Genomic DNA, 17,999 nt, shown 5'->3' with positions numbered 1-17,999 from the left:
TTTATAAAAATAGAGGAAAAAGACATCTGTTATATAAAGCAACTTATTTGCAGTTAATTGTTATTTCTACCTCTTTCCAGTCACAGAGCACTTTATTTTTAGAGTTGTTTAAGTGAGAGAAGATCCTGTAACTTAGTGCAGTTTGGGGGAAATTGAAATGTTTAATAATTTATTTTATTATGAAAATAAAATTTTGCATTGAAGAAAGGTAGATTTTGTTTGTATATGCGGTCAATAATAGTTCTTAGAAAGAAAATAGAAATTGAAAAAAATGGGTATCGGTTTTTAATCAGGTCACACTTGCAAAAAATTGGAAATCGTAATCGGCCAAGAAAATTGCAATCTTTGCATCTCTAGTTTAAATGAATACCTCACCAACACGGGCATTTTGGTGGAATTTTGAAATGTATTTGATCGCTCGGGTTTCAAATTATCGTGAGCATTTTCAGCACACACACATACGTCGCCTGTCAATCAAACAGGGCACTGCTGTTACTAGATGAATAAATGGACCCCCTTGTGATGTTGGGTTAGAGGTCGACCGATATTGTTTTTTTTTTCAGGCCGATGCCGATATTTTGAAATCCGGGTCGGCCGATGGCCTATTAATGCTCCCGATTTATTTTGGCCGATATGTGCTTGTTTTTAACCTCTTATTTGAACCTTTTATTTGTAAGATAAAATGTAACACAAATAATTACTTAAGATAGACAAAATTTCTCAACAAATACATTTATTGAACACTTGACCAATCTGCACTTGTAAATTAAAAATGTATAATGTAAAAACATATTGTATAAATAATGTATAACAAATATATTAAATAAACAAAGCAGGTGTTACGAACTGCTCCGAGACACGAAGGTTGAGATCCAAATGCAGCTTTAATTAAGGGGCAATCCAGACACGTAATCCAATATTCAGAGCATCCAAGAGAAGCACAGGCATAACTAGGGATGGGTATCGTTAAGGTTTTAATGGTATTACTATCTTACCGATACTGCTTATCGATCCGGTACTTTAACGGTATTCTTAATGGTTCTTTTTGTTATATATGTATATTAAACAAAGATAAACGTTATATAGGCACAGTGATTTAATTTCAGGAAGGTCTACTAACATTACTGTTCAGGTGTGGTCTAAAAAGAAATCTAATAAAGTAATCAATTTTAAAATAACACTGCATAGTTTATCATAGATATATTAATGCTTATTAATGCATAAGTTATTCATTCAAGAGCTGTAAGTGATTTTCTCTTTGCCTTTTGTTGTTTGATTCGCAGTAATGGCTCAATCGTCAGCATGTTCATTAGACTGCTTCCCCTTTAAGACCGAGTCTAATAGGCTCCTGATACACCATATTTTCTCCCAACTATTTCCATAACTACGTCCATTTAAGACATAAACTGTGTTTAAGTGAATCTCCAAACCGATCGTTTAGACGCGCACATGAAACCCAAAGTAGCCTATACTTTGCTTATCTCGTTGCGGTGTGTTTCGGAGCGCGCGCTGCCTTGGGAACGGTATCTCTTGCGCTCTTTTTATTATTAAACGCGTCCTGCAATTTAGCAACAGTAGCTAGACTGCATTTTACAACAATCACCGATCGTGCTGATTCTGACGTTAAGTTTGAGTTTTAGGGAGAAATGTCAGTGCACCGCTGTGAAGGGAAGGAAGTTGTGCAAAACAGAATGCGGCTTATGTATAAATATTATTTTTATAATCTTTGGAAGGCGAAATCTAAAATAAAATCAGACTAACTTCACAGATCTAAAGTGTAACCAGGCTATGTTTGAATGTTTAGTTCTGTCCTCTGTCGTCACTCATTAAGCAGGTCTCGTGTTGTGCTCGCTGTGCGCGAGATCTCTCTCTCTCTCTCTCTCTCTGACTGCGAATAGCTAAATTGCATCACAGACAAATGGTTTCATATTATTATACATAGAAATGGCTGGCGAGATAAAATAACTTTCTCTTTATAGCAATAAAGAATGTATTTTCTTAATTTCTCCAGTACCGACAGCAGAACCGATAACGTCCGAGCTTACCAAAGCCAGTCCTTCAATAGCCTATAGTGCGTTGGTATCTTTTTTTATTACTTATTTCTCTGCATTGAGTGACAACCCTCTCAAATATAAGACACACAAACAGAACAAATAAAAGTCTCAGATTCACTGTCTGTAATTGCAAAATTCTTGCTAAATTATTGTGACATGATAGCAACCCTTCTGCTGTGATAATGCAACTTCAACTACGCTATCAATATCCAAAGTAGCCGAACGTCATGTCGCGTTTTTTCTCGAAGTTGGCAGTAACATATCAAAAGTTTTTAATTAAATATAAAGTTATACAAATTTAATCCTTACCGTTTTCTCCAAGGAACTTAGCTGCTTCTTTAGGCACTGGATGAGGTCTGCTCACTCTGCTGGAGAATGACTCTAGGGTAGGGATGGGCGATATCTTATCGTTTGCGATATATCGTTGAAAATTCTCCTCACGATAAAAATGTGTCTCCTCACGATAATAACGCTAAGTCTAGTTGATGACGTAGTTTTGTGCGCGCGCGCGCGATTCACTGTTCACGTGCGGACATTCTCTGTGCGGGAGTGAAAACAAGCACCGTTCCGCAACAAATCCGTATCTGGTAGGTATTGAAGGACGGCAGAGCACGGATCCGACACGCAGCCGTTCCGCAGTTGGTGGATGTTGCATGTCCGATGAATTACACAGCAACTGCCATTAGTGAATGCAATGCTTTTTTATTAACCGCTCTGCTTGTCAACACGATCCCGTATATTCAACTGCCCACATCCCTGTGTGTGTGTTCCGTACATGCGCATCACGGGGCGGGGGAAACAAACGTTCTTAAAGAGCCCAGCACATTTAAAGTAACCTGTTAATAATACACAAATTATATTGTACTTCTGTACCGATCATTTATCACAATGATCTACAGTGGAAATCCGGGGTAAGAGTGTGTTTCACTCTGAACTTCTTTATCAGGATTTATTTGCAGTTGTACTATGTTGTAATTTTGAAACACAACTGAAGACATGGTTGGTGATTGTTACTTTTGCTGTTTGCTTTGCACTATTTTTCCACCATGAGAGTATAAATAAATAAAGAATCTGTGTTTATATTTTAAACTTGTAATTGATTTGAATTATTATTATTGTGTAATTGTTGTTGTGTGATGTTTTTCAGCACAGTCACTGGAACACTACTTAAACATAACATAATCTGATATTTTACAGAAGAAAATAATTTATCGTCATTTGTATCGTTATCGCAATAAATCCCTGAAATTATCGTGATAAATTTTTTTGGCCATATCGCCCATCCCTACTCTAGGGGCAGCGTGCGTCGAACACGTGTTCCACAACAACACTAGGCTTCCCACAGATGCGCCTGCCTAATAATCGGCTTGATATACTTGGATATTGGCTGATGCCGATTATGTAAAGAAATTCAAAAAAATCGGCTGACCGATTATTCGGTCGACCTCTATGTTGGGTAGTCGCTGAATTAAAGAATAAGTCAGTTTTGCAGCATGGTTTTAATAAATTAAGTTTTAAGTTCTGAAATTTACAGCATGTTTCTATTTGTAGAAAGACACATTTTGTATACAAAATGTGAAATTGTCATGACCATAAATAAGTTGCTCATCTTTATTTGATTGCTGTATATGCTTCCTGTTTTTTTAGTATGTCCGGCTGTGATCTGACGGTTCAGCACTTTGAAATTGTGTCATCAGCTCTACAATCATCAAACTCTCCTCTGAGAGAGCTGGATCTGAGTAACAATGACCTGCAGGATTCAGGAGTGAAGCTGATCTCTGATGCACTGAAGAGTACAAACTGTCATCTGGAGATACTGAGGTTTGTGTTTCTTGGGCTGTCGATTTAACGCGTTAACAACATGCAATTAATTTTACAAAAAATAACGCGTTAAAATTAACGCAATTAATCGCTATGCTTTCCTGAGAAATCCAAGCTTGTAGTACCACCTGTTTACTCCAGAGGGCAGTAAGTGACATTTCAGCTGTGTGAGCAACACACAGTTTATACAGTGAAAAAATCATTAACACTAGAACTACGGGAATTCTATAACTACTAGAATGGCCATAGCGGTCATTCTGACCGCTCGTATTAGTCTGTACCAAATGTCATTTTTTTCACGTCATATTTACATTCAACGCTTCTGTTGAGGTTTTAGAATGAAGCTTCTAATGTCTGTCGTCATATTTTATGACATCATCACCCTAAAAAAAAAAAAATTCATCCTCGAACAAAATCTTGAATTTGAATAATATGGATTAAATGGTGCACGGAGCGCCAAGCGAACACAGATAGACCTACATAATACAATCTTTTTGTAATATATAATAGTGCTAGAATATACAAATGCATAAGCTGCTAGACTGCCCCGGAAGGTGCGTGTCTCGCTTTGTGTCGAGTTTTGTTTTTGAAAGTCTAAACGCCAACAAACATGGTTTGAGGCAGAATATTTCGTTAGATTAAAACATGTTGTGAATTTTGGAAATTATTACATCTATCTTTTTTCAAAACACTTTTTTTTTGTTGACTTTTGGACTTTACAACGCTCTGGAGTTATTGGAAATGTTTGGACAACACGAATCGGAAACAGTCCTATGCAGCCACTGGAATCAAAATCCATGAATAAATGAATGTTATATTAATAATAAACACCAGGACACGAAATTTAAATTCGAATGAATGTGAAAAGTTATTAGTTCATCGACAAACACAGAACCTGCTATTGTAGCTAATACAAATTAGATTATTTATATTCTATTATTTTCTTAATTTTAATAAAATAACAATGTTAGAATAAAATATACACACATTTAAGAAAAGTCATTGTCCTATGGTTATATGGTTTTATTTCAACAAATGTATTACATTGCAAAATTAAAAAATGGTTAAAATGACCGCCGTGGTAGTGAACAACCCTTCAGCGGACACACAACACAAACATGCGTTCCGTTCTTGCGTTCAAAACACTTGAAGGAGCGCAAATGCGAACTAAGGGATCTCAAGATGTGTTTAAAGATTGAGTATTAAACTATATTTAACCTGACACTGTGACCTAAACATTTTATTTTTATGACGCAACACACCTGAGACGTGACACAAGCATGTCTGATACACCGTTATTACCCAGTCAATCTTTATTTAAGAAACATGCTCCCTGAAATAGATCCACTTTGCTCCTTCTGTAATGCTGTAGATGAATCTGCCCCTCACCTTTTTTGGGAATGTGTCCACGCTGTAGTATTTTGAAGAGAATTTTGTTTGTTTGTATGTACCTCTATTTTAACTAGTTTTACTTTGCTTATTAAAGATGTTTTATTTGGTTTTTACAGTTTTGAAAACTTATGTTAATATTTTCTGATTAATCTGTTTATTTTTCTTGCCAAGTTTTAATACATAAGTGTAAATGTATGTCTATAAAGCCCCTATTTGCATTTTTTTGTAAAGACTTGAAATATTATTTAAATACTCTTTGTACCTCCAACAACTCCAAAGCATTGAAAACCATTCTACTATGTAATGAATATAAAGTCTTGGCATTATTGTAATATATATCTGTAGTATTGTGTACTATGTATTAGGGATGCACCGAAATTTCGGCCGCCGAAAATTTTCGGCCGAAAATGGCACTTTTCAGCACTTTCGGTTTTCGGCCGAAAGAGAAAAAAGGCCGAAAATATGAGCCGAAAATATATACCTCCTCGCACCGCCCCTCAGTGCTCAGATTTCAATCTGGATCGATGTAGCCCTTATCACAGCTGTTAGATAATTCCACAACGGCGCTACCAAACAAAGGCCGATCATGTCAGCGGTGTGGAAATTATTCAAAGTTTCTGATAAGGACATCAAATTTGCGATCTGCAGTGTTTATTCAGCAGAACTTTCAAGATATATATATACAGAATACAGCAAGAGATTCTACAGGAAAATGTCACAACTAGCGCAGCTACACCACAACTTGAGGCGTATTTATCTGAACTACGCCAGAAGCGTCAATCCCCTTGACTACTGATTGCATAAACAAACACCGCTTTCCTTTGCTTGCGGATTGCGCTAGGTATTTATCTGCCCAAGCACCAGCACAGAGAGTGAGAGACTGTTCAGTGCAGCATCTCATGTTCTTGATGAGCTTTCTGACAGGAGAGACTGTCAGAAAATTTAGCAACTTTTGTTCTTGAAGAGAAACCGGTCACTTGTACTTAAATAGAAAGCGGTCCAATATGATGTGAATAGCAATTACATTACACTTGTTCTTCACTCGAGGATACATCTGTCGTTTACAGTTCAGGTTGGATTTAGTTCAATTACTGCTGTTTTGCACAATAATGTTCACTTAAAGTGTACATATGTTTACATAAACAGAATAGAGCACTGATCTATCTATCTATCTATATATATATATATATATATATATATATATATATATATTATAGTTTTATATAGATCAGTGGAATAGAGGCCCTCTGCCATTCTGTGTTCTGCCTGTTGTTTTAATGAAAATTACTGTTGCATATTTAAACTTTTTGAAAGATGCTAGCTAAGTTCATTACTTGACTGTTGTTGTGCATATAATAGTTTTCTAAAACTTTACATTATTTGGATAATTGTTAATAAAATCTGTAAAATTAGATTTTTACAGAAATGAAAGAATAATAATATTTAATATAGTTTTAATATATTTTTTGTCCAATTTTGTTGTGCTACTTTCAATAAAAGTGTGATTTATTTTATTGGTTTGTAGTTTTTCAATTCAGATTAATTATATTCATGAAATTAATGAAAAAGTATAAAATTAATACAATTATACACAACATTTTTTAAATAGGTAAAAATTTCGGTTTCGGTTTTCGGCCAAGTGCATCCTGGATTTTCGGTTTCGGTTTCGGCCCAGAATTTTAATTTCGGTGCATCCCTACTATGTATACCCCTGGCTTGTTTAAAAAAATTAAATAAAAAAAAATGTCTGACACAGGTGTAAATTGACAAATTAAACAAGCCCTCATAATAAATCTCCAACTGATTGACAAATTCACTTGTGTAATGGATTGCTATGAACTGTGTGCCAATGATTGACTTATGATCAATAATATGGTAGTAAACAATACATTGTATTTTAAACCTTTTTGAATGGTCTTATCAATGATTAACTCTTCTGCTACAAGAATGTAATGCATTTTAATTATCTGAATATTTTGTATTTTATATATATATATATATATATATATATATATATATACATACATTTTTAATATTAAAGATAACTATGTATAATTATTTCATCATTATATATTGAATTATTGTTATATGAGGGTCTTTCTCAGCAAATATTTTTATATGTGATTAATCGCGATTAAATAATCGGGACACCGTGTAATTAATTTGATTAAAACATTTATCGCTTGACAGCCCTAGTTAAAATAATTTCTCATATCCCAATTTAAAGTGTAGTGCCAAATATAATTAAGCCGTTGGTAGTTTGACTTCCTAAAGAGTGAAAACACTGTGACTTTGTGACACTTTGAAAACACTGGTGTGTTTAAGCACTCTGACATTTTAATAAAACTAATATATATTGTATTTGAAATGATAGATGGCAGTTTCTTTAGATATCTGTTCAGTCATGAAATTTTAGTAATTTATTTGCACATGAAAAATGTGTTCACAATCAATTGTACATACAGTGCATAGTGAATAAGACATTTACTTCATTCACACGAGAAGCGCTTTTACCTTGTGCTACATCTGAAAACGTAGCAGCTGACTTCCTACATTGTTGCATAATCAGTTAATGGCTTAACTGACATCTGTTCAGTATGAATGGAATTCATAAAGAAACTGATCTCTGAACAGTTTGAAAAGCACCTTATTTTCATCATACCTCCATATACAGCTTTTGGAGGCAGCATTTTCCTGGTTTCAAATGCAGATTTGAAGTTCCACACAGGCACTCGTGCAGATCCAGCATGAGCCTCAATCTCCTGACAGTTTATACAGCCTTGGATTGTCACGGAGTGACCGTCATGATTTGTGAATCAGAGAAACGTTTGATCCTGATCCTGAAGTTTTTGATTCTGGCTGATAGAATACGCATTTCAGAGGAAAATATTAGATGAGCGCTCAACAGGAAGAAAATGCTGGATCTTCGTGAAGTTTGTAAATTACATCTGTTTAAACGAGATATTTGCATATAGAAGTTTTATTGACATTTGCCTTTTATCATTAGAAAAGTTGCAGGGAACTATTGATGAGAGGCTGATAGAATACGAGCTTTAGATTTAAATAAATGAGCGCTCCACAGGACGCTGGATCTGCTGAAGTTTTGTGAAGTTGGTTTATTAAATCTGTTTAAACGAGATATGTGCATATTTTCAATTTTATCATTAGAATTAGACAGTTAAAAGTAACAGGGAACTGTTGAGGAGAGAGATTGAGAATGAAACAGGCGAGCACTTTAACATTATGAGCTGAAACGCTTCTGTCAAGGCTCTGATATGTGGTCTGTTTAAATGACACTGTGTTGCACACCGGCCTATTATTGAGTAACATGATGGCACGTAACAACAAAATGAACCATGACTGGTCGTTTACATGTCTCAGTCGCTTCACATGCAGTAAAGCGATTTTCGGCACCTTCAAGAAAAAAAGCTGCCAAACGGGAAAATTTATTGGCCGATGCTGATAATGAAAAAAGTCTGAATATCAGCCAATTTATCAGCCTCTGCGACATATCGGTCACCCAATAATGTTTATAAGGGTTTGTGATGATATTTGTATCTCTTTGATTCACTCGGATGGATTATGTTTACTTACTGTAGATAAAACCATAAACAAAACTATATTTTGATCAATAAAATGTTTTTATAATAATTTTGTTTTTCATTATCCTGTTTAGATTGTGCGGCTGTAATCTCACTGATCAATGTTATGAAAGTCTGGCGTCAGCTCTGCAATCATCAAACTCTCCTCTGAGAGAGCTGGACCTGAGTAACAATGACCTGCAGGATTCAGGAGTGAAGCTGATCTCTGATGCACTGAAGAGTACAACCTGTCATCTGGAGATACTGAGGTTTGTGTTTCTTTTGATTTTGCAAATATTTCTCCTATCCCAATTTAATATTCAAGTGTCAACTCAAATTAATCCGTTGATAGTAGGGATGTCCCGATCAGCTTTTTGGCCCCCGATCCGATATTTAAATATTAAATATCTGCCTATACCGATTCCCGATCCGATACTTGTATTTGCCTAGATAGAGCTGCAGACTGGTTTTTTTTGTTTGTTTTTCTACAGTAAACAATGTAACTAAAATATGTATTTAGCTTAATGCATTTAACTTAGTGCAGCTAGCATTTTTTATAAAACTCACATATAAAATCAAGTTCTACTTAGAATGGTGTAATAGCTTATTTTAACTTTAATATTCAGGTACAAAAACAAATCACAAATACACTGAGTTCTGTATGGATTAATATAATCTTACATACACTTACAAATTGTGTAAACAGCTTGACTTGAAAAGTCACAACAAAAAATTAATTGTATAAAAACTAAGTTAACATTTACACTTGAACAGGCCCAAGTTGAACAATAATGAAACAGTTATTAATAGTTCTGTTGGCAATATCAAAATGCCGTTATGACATACTGACAACCAGTAAAAACCATGAAAGCATCCCCACACCACAGAGATGCATTCAGAAATAAGACAAATATATTCATAACAAGCTGTAAAACTGCTCCAGTGTGAAATCATTCATATCTCTGGTCTGTTTACTGTCTTTGAGTTTTGCTGTAACACAAATCATTCCTTATTGAAGGTTAAACAGTTATATTTATTATTAGGGATATTGTGACCAACATTAATCTGATTTAAATTGGGATGAGTGACTGATGATGAGATATTGACGTCTTTGACACAGAGCGCTCATGTTAAAGAGAGTAAAGCTAAAAGCGTTCATGATCGCTCAAACAGTCTCTATCACTCAACACAATGTCTGATTGTCACGACTCACGTCATGTATCATGTATTTGCATGTTTAATTGTTTAATTTGTTTTAAACCTGTTAGCAGCCTCTATATCCTCTTCCTGTTCACTGTGCAATGAGTCAGAAAACTACCATAATGACTCAAGAAAATGGGCAAAATAATATTTGTATACGTGTAATTCTAACACATTTTTAAAAACAAACCGGCATATTCATCTCAATTACATCATGTCTGAAAGTTTAAATTTGTGAGTCCTTAGAATTGCCAACAACTCACCCTTCATACGTCATTCTGTCATGCTTCAAGGGCTGAGAAACACTCATTCATTAGATGAGCAGTGTATGTGTGATTGCCTGCATGCTGCAAAAAACATCAGCCCTAAATCTAGGCACGATCAGCCAATCACGGATTTAAGATGAATATCGGCCGATTTTGATCAGCGGCCGATTGATCGGGACATCTCTAGTTTGACTTCCTGAAAAGTGAAAACACTGTGACTTTGTGACATTTTGAAAACACTGTTGTGTTTGTTGGAGCACTCTGACATTTTAACTTCTGACTCAACCCATGTTGTGAGTTTGGGGTGGGACTAACTGTTTTTTGAGCAATGGCTGAAGGATTGCAAGGCAGTAGGAGTGTTTGGGAAATCTGTGTGGGAACAGTCATTAATTTCACAATTCTGTTTTGTGCCGCTAGTGTTGCTCAATCTCCTGACAGTTTATACTAGGGATGCACCGAAATGAAAATTCTGTGCCGAAACCAAAAATCCAGGATGCACTTGGCCGAAAACCGAAACCGAAATTTTTACCTATTAAAAAAAAAAAAAAATGTTGTGTATAATTTTATACTTTTTCATTAATTACATGAATTTAATGAATCTGAATTGAAAAACTACAAACCAATAAAATAAATCACACTTTTATTGAAAGTAACACCAAAATTGGACAAAAAATATATTAAAACTATATTAAATATTATTCTTCTTTCAGTTCTGTAAAAATCAAATTTTACAGATTTTATTAACAATTATCCAAATAATGTAAAGTTTTAGAAAACTATTATATGCAAAACAACAGTCAAGTAATGAACTTAGCATGAATACCCACTTCACACCCTATCGTTTAAAGTCGCTCAGCACGAGTTAAAATATCTTGGAATTCAGGTTACTGCTAAATTCAAGGATCTTTATCAGCATAAATTTCACTAATCTCCTGTCTCGAGTACAAAGCAGTTTTAATCGTTGGTCAGTGCTAAACTTGTCTCTATCTGGTCGGATTAATAGTATCAAGATGAATGTACTTCCCAGGTTTTTATATTTGTTTCAATGTATACCGATTTTTCTTCCGCAAACCTTTTTTCTTAAACTAGACACTGCTATTTCTGATTTTGTTTGGGACGGGAAGCCACCGAAATTATGTAAATAGTATTTGCAGAGCCCGAAGAAGCAGGGAGGAATGGCCTTACCTAACTTTAAGTTTTACTACTGGGCGGCTCATCTTAAAATAATTCAGTTTTGGTTACATCCTGGTTCACGGTTATTATCATCAATTTGGTTGGGAATGGAACAATCTTCCTGTAAGCCTGTTTCACTTGCAGCCTTAGCTCATTCACAGCTCAAATCATCTATCACTAGTTATACCAAAAATATCATTATTAAGACAACGGTGAAGATTTGGAATCAGTTTAGACGCTGCTTTGGTTTTCAAAAATATTCTATTTTGGCACCAATAACAGCTAATCACTCCTTTCCTCCATCGTTAATTGATCGTGCATTTGAGGTTTGGTCTTATAAAGGTATTAAAGCATTTAAGGATCTCTATATTGACAACACTTTCGCTTCATTTGAACAGCTGTCCAAAAAATTCTCCCTCTCAAATCAACACTTTTTTAGGTACTTGCAGATCCGTAATTTTGCTTTACATAGGTTTCCTCAGTTTCCTTCTATACCTCTTGACACTCCTTGATATTTTCTTAAAACCCGCTCCTGCTTTGAAGGGTATGATTTCATTCATTTACGCTCAGATCTACTCACTAAAATCGGTTTCTTTGTCGTCAATTAAGGCGTTATGGGAGGAAGATCTGGGGATTACATTCACTGAAGATTTGTGGGGGAATGTTCTTGACAATGTACACCACTCTTCAATCTGCGCCAGGCATGGATTGATCCAGTGTAAAATTTTACACCGTACTCATTTGACTAAGACCAGGCTTTCTAAGATGTTTAATAACATTGACCCGACTTGTGACCGCTGTCACCAGGCAGCAGCAACACATATACATATGTTTTGGTCTTGTCCTGTCCTAACAACTTATTGGCAAAATATTTTTGATTCTCTGAGTGAGGTCTTAGGGAAGAGAATTGTTCCTGTAGCTGTTACAGCACTTTTTGGGGTAACTCCGGTCACATTGTTGTTGTCTACAGAGCTCAAGAGGTTCATAGCCTTTGTTAGTTTGTTAGCAAGGCGTTTGATACTTTTGAAATGGAAGTCTTCAACACCTCCATCGCACATTCATTGGATTAGGGATGTCCTTTACTTTGCTAAACTGGAAAAAATAAGGCATTTGTTAAGGGGCTCCCAGACTAAATTTTCAAAGACGTGGGACCCCTTTTTTGAATATGTTGGGAAGTTTACCTTCCCAGACAATCCTGAGTAAACTTAGTGTCCCACGCTTTTTTGGTTTCGTTTTTTTTTTTTTTTTTTTTGCGGCAAATGATTGGGCAGTGATCCTTGGACTGTCACTCACAGCTATTAGGGTTTTTTTTTTTTTTCGTTGATTCTTGGTGTTTATGTTTTTGTATAATTAGTTTTTTGTATGTGGAGGGAAATGTTGTTTTTTTTTCTTTGTTTAAAATCTAATAAAAAGATTGTTTAAAAAAAAAAAAAGTAATGAACTTAGCTAGCATCTTTGAAAAAGTTTAAATATGCAACAGTAATTTTAATTAAAACAAAAGGCTGTAGCGTATGGATGGGAATCATTAACTCATTGATTATGAATATAAAGAACCCACTGTTAAACCCCTGTAAGATCACTGAAATGGCGCCAGTTAGTCTGGGGAGTACAATGCGCTATTGACAGAGATGCTCCAAAGTCTCGTGCTTTACCATGTGAGAAAGGCACGTGAAAAGTTGGCAACAAAGTGTGTGTCTTTCATTTAAAACCTAGAAGGGCTTATTTTTAAGGAAACATGTTTAATCCCCGTATACTTGTGTATTTCTGATTGACTTCAAACTAGTTAAAATTTGTTTAGTTGTGTTAGTTAAACTCTGAAGCTTTAAATAAAAGCCTGAGTATGTATATCCACTTGTAAGTGTACTAAATACACGTTTCTTGGTATCAAATTAAACCTTACGACTTGTCCTAGCTGAATATAAATATAAGATTACTTTAAAATTGTATTCTGCTATGTTTTTACTGCCTTTTGAGTAATTCAACCAAACTCCTAACCCGGTCATAAATTATGCAAATGAAGAGCCTTGACAAGACAAAGAAAGCCATCTCGCGCCCAAAGCAGAGGAACCTCATTGGGTCATCCCCCCCAAGGGAGGTGTGACCTCCCTACTTTAAAAGTCAGGTCTGGTATTGAATCGTCCTCTTCTCTTCTGCACTCTTCCCCCGCTCTTCTGGACCACCTCGGAACAACTCTCTTACATCTCTTTTGCTGCTCCCACTTCAATCTCCTCCTCCGTCCTGCTCTCTCACCCGGCTCTCCTCCCCACCCTGGGACTCTCCAACTCTTCAATTCCTCTTCAAGTGAGCTTCAACTCCACGCTCTGGAAACACCGAACCGAAATCCTCCATCTCACGGACGCCACGAGGACACGACATACACGCAGTCTTGCTTAGCGACACACAAAGGTCCATTGTGCAAGTATTATTTCATTGAAATTCAAATGCGTTACAGTGTGTAAACTTCCGTGCTGGCTCTAAAGGTTTAACTGTTGAAAGAAGTTTGCTATCCTTATAATAATCTTTTTATTTTCCTTACTGTTTTTACTCTGTTTATTTTATGTTTCTATGTTAAATGTTTGTTTGTTAAGTGTAGTGATATATCCTAGTTCCTTGTATTAAACCCAATTATACGCTTGATTGTCTGTGTTTGTTGGTCATAAAACAAAGCCTCTTTAATGTGCGATTTTAAGCTACGAGCTGATATCATCAAAGTAAGTTATTATGCTTTTGATGAATAAGCTTATACTAAAAATAAACCTTCTGGAGAATTGATCAGGAGTATTTAGCAAAACGGTTCGCTGGACGAACTGACTGGTTGCGGTAGCCTACGGGTCAATTCCATTAAGGTGTTATTAAAATTAATATAGCCTGTCTGCATATGATTTATATTCCTAATTAATTATAATTCGTTGTGTTTAATTATCTATATATGTTTGAAGCAGACTCTTGGACTATATAAGCCCTTTTTGGGGCGTTTTTGTATGTATTGTTTTCTAGTTCAAACCGTATGATTAATCATTGATTACGATCATTAATATTAGTCGTACCTTCCCCAAACCTGACCTAGATACTCTACAAGGCAGAACACAGAATGGCAGAGGGCCGCTATTCCACTGATCTATATATAACTATAATATATAATTATATATATAGATCGGTGCTCTATTCTGTTTATGTAAACGTATGTACACTTTAAGTGAACATTATTGTGCAAAATAGCAGTAATTGAACTAAATCCAACCTCAACTGTAAACGACAGATGTATCCTCAAGTGAAGAACAAGTGTAATGTAATTGCTATACACATCAAATTGGACCGCTTTCTATTTAAGTACAAGTGACAGGTTTCTCTTCAAGAACAAAAGTTGCTAAACTTTCTGACAGTCTCTCCTGTCAGAAAGCTCATCAAGAACATGAGATGCTGCACTGAACAGGCTCTCACTCTCTGTGCTGGTGCTTGGGCAGATAAATACCTGCGTGCAATCCGCGCAAGCAAAGGAAAGCGGTCTTTGTTTATGCGACCGTAGTCAAGGGGATTGTCGCTTCTGGCAACGTGTAGTTCAGCTAGATACGTCTCCAAGTTGTGTTGTAGCTGCGCTAGTTGTGGCACTGCTGTGGATCAGGGCGCATTCCTGTAGAATCTCTTGCTGTACTCTGTGTGTGCGTGTGTGTGTGTGTGTGTGTGTGTGTGTGTGTGTATGTATATATATATATATATATATATATATATATATATATATATATATATATATATATATCTTGAAAGTTCTGCTGAACAAACACTGCAGATCGCAAATGTGATGTCCTTATCAGAAACTTTGAAGAATTCCCACACCGCTGACATGATCGGCCTTTGTTTGGTAGTGCCGTGATAAGGGCTACATCGATCCAGATTGACATCAGAGCACTGAGGGGTGGGGCGGGGCGAGGAGGTATATATTTTCGGCTCATATTTTCGGCCTTTTTTCTCTTTCGGCCGAAAACCGAAAGTGCCATTTTCGGCCGCCGAAATTTCGGTGCATCCCTAGTTTATACAGCCTGGATCGCCTGCTTGGATTGTCACGGAGTGACTGTCATGATTTGTGAATCAGAGAAACTTTTGATCCTGAGTTTTTGATTCTGGCTGATAGAAGACGCATTTCAGAGGAAGATATTAGATGAGCGCTCGACAGGACGAGAAAATGCTGGATCTTTGTGAAATTTGTCAATTATATCTGTTTAAACGAGATATTTGCATATAGAAGTTTTATTGACATTTGCCTTTTATCATTAGAAAAGTTGCAGGGAACTATTGATGAGAGACTGATAGAATATGTGCTTTAGAGGTAAATAAATGAGCGCTCCACAGGACGCTGGATCTGCTGAAGTTTTGTGAAGTTGGTTTATTAAATCTGTTTAAACGAGATATGTACATATTTACAGATGGTATATGATATTTCTCTTATTGATATTTGACTTTTATCATTAGAATAGACAGTTAAAAGTAACAGGGAACTGTTGAGGAGAGAGAGTGAGAATGAAACAGGCGAGCACTTTAACATTATCAGCTGAAACGCTTCTGTCACGGCTCTGATATGTGGTCAGTATAAATGACACTGTGTTTCACACCAATCTATTATTGTAGTAACATGATGGCACTTAACAACAAAACGAACCGTGACTGGTCGTTTACATGTCTCAGTCGCTTCATATGCAATAAAGCGATTTTTGGCACCTTCAAGAAAAAAAGCTGCCAAACAGGAATATTTATTGGCCGATGCTGATAATTTAAAAAGTCTGAATATTAGCCGATTTATTGTCCTCTGTGATATATCGGTCACCCAAAAATGTGTATAAGGGTTTGTGTTGATATATGTATCTCTTTGATTCACTCAGCTGGATTGTTCACTTACTGTAGATAAAACCATAATCAAAACTATATTTTGATCAATAAAATGGTTTTTTAATAATTTAGTTTTTCATTATCCTGTTTAGATTGTGCGGCTGTAATCTCACTGATCAATGTTGTGAAAGTCTGGCGTCAGCTCTACAATCATCAAACTCTCCTCTGAGAGAGCTGGACCTGAGTAACAATGACCTGCAGGATTCAGGAGTGAAGCTGATCTCTGATGCACTGAAGAGTACAAACTGTCATCTGGAGATACTGAGGTTTGTGTTTCTTTTGATTTTGAAAATATTTCTCATATCCCAATTTAATGTTCAGTGTCAACTCAAATGAATCCGTTGATAGTAGGGATGTCCCGATCAGCTTTTTGGCCCCCGATCCGATATTTAAATATGAAATATCTGCCTATACCGAGTCCCGATCCGATACTTGTATTTGCCTAGATAGAGCTGCAGACTGTGTTTACTGTAAAAAAACAACAAAAAAAAGTAATTAAAACATGTCTTTAGCTTAATGCATTTAACTTAGTGCAGCTAGCATTTTTATAAAACTCACATATAAAATCAAGTTCTACTTAGAATGGTGTAATAACTTATTTTAACTTTAATATTCAGGTACAAAAACAAATCACAAATACACTGAGTTCTGTATGGATTAATATAAATCTTACATACACTTACAAATGGTGTAAACAGCTTGACTTGAAAAGTCACAACAAAAAATTAATTGTATAAAAACTAAGTAAACAGTTGCACTTGACCAGGCCCAAGTTGAACAATAATGAAACCGTTATTAATAGTTCTGTTGGCAATATCAAAATGCCGTTGTGACATACTGACAACCAGTAAAAACCATGAAAGCATCACACACCACAGAGATGCATTAAAAAATAAGACAAATATATTCATAACAAGCTGTAAAACTGCTCCAGTGTGAAATCATTCATATCTCTGGTCTGTTTACTGTCTTTGAGTTTTGCTGTAACACTTTCACTCCTTATTGAAGGTTAAACAGTTATATTTATTATTAGTGATATTGTGACCAACATTAATCTGATTTAAATTGGGATGAGTGACTGATGATGAGATATTGACGTCTTTGACACAGAGAGCGCTCGTGTTAAAGAGAGTAAAGCTAAAAGCGTTCATGATCGCTCAAACAGTCTCTATCACTCAACACAATGTCTGATTGTCACGACTCATGTCATGTATCATGTATTTGCATGTTTATTTGTTGTTTTAATTTGTTTTGAAACCTGTTAGCAGCTTCTATATCCTCTTCCTGTTCACTGTGCAACGAGTCTGAATAACTACCATAATGACTCAAGAGAATGGGCAAATTAATATTCGTACACGTGTAATTCTTACACATTTTTAAAAACAAACCAGCATATTCATCTCAGTTACAACATGTCAAAGTTTACATTCGTGAATCCTTAGAATTGCCAACAACTCGCCCTTCATACGCCATTCTGTCATGCTTCAAGGGCTGAGAAACACTCATTCATTAGATGAGCAGTGTATGTGAGATTGCCTGCATGCTGCAAACAAGATCAGCCCTAAATCTAGTCATGATCAGCCGATCACGGATTTAAGATGAATATCGGCCGATTTTGATCAGCGGCCGAT

At 35.8% G+C, this 17,999-nt stretch overlaps 1 protein-coding gene across 1 annotated transcript in view; it reads left to right on the top strand.

Moving 5' to 3' along the window:
* The window catches only part of LOC127631544 (NACHT, LRR and PYD domains-containing protein 3-like), a 114,549-nt gene that overhangs the window by 16,218 nt on the left and 80,332 nt on the right, over positions 1-17,999 (top strand). The window contains 3 exon segments of the mRNA XM_052109702.1: positions 3,702-3,875; positions 8,944-9,117; positions 16,461-16,634. Coding sequence (XP_051965662.1) covers positions 3,702-3,875; positions 8,944-9,117; positions 16,461-16,634 — 522 coding nt within the window.

Source organism: Xyrauchen texanus, chromosome 38 (assembly GCF_025860055.1).
Source record: "Xyrauchen texanus isolate HMW12.3.18 chromosome 38, RBS_HiC_50CHRs, whole genome shotgun sequence".
NCBI classification, from domain to species: domain Eukaryota; kingdom Metazoa; phylum Chordata; class Actinopteri; order Cypriniformes; family Catostomidae; genus Xyrauchen; species Xyrauchen texanus.
This window is presented reverse-complemented; position numbering and strand designations above follow the sequence as displayed.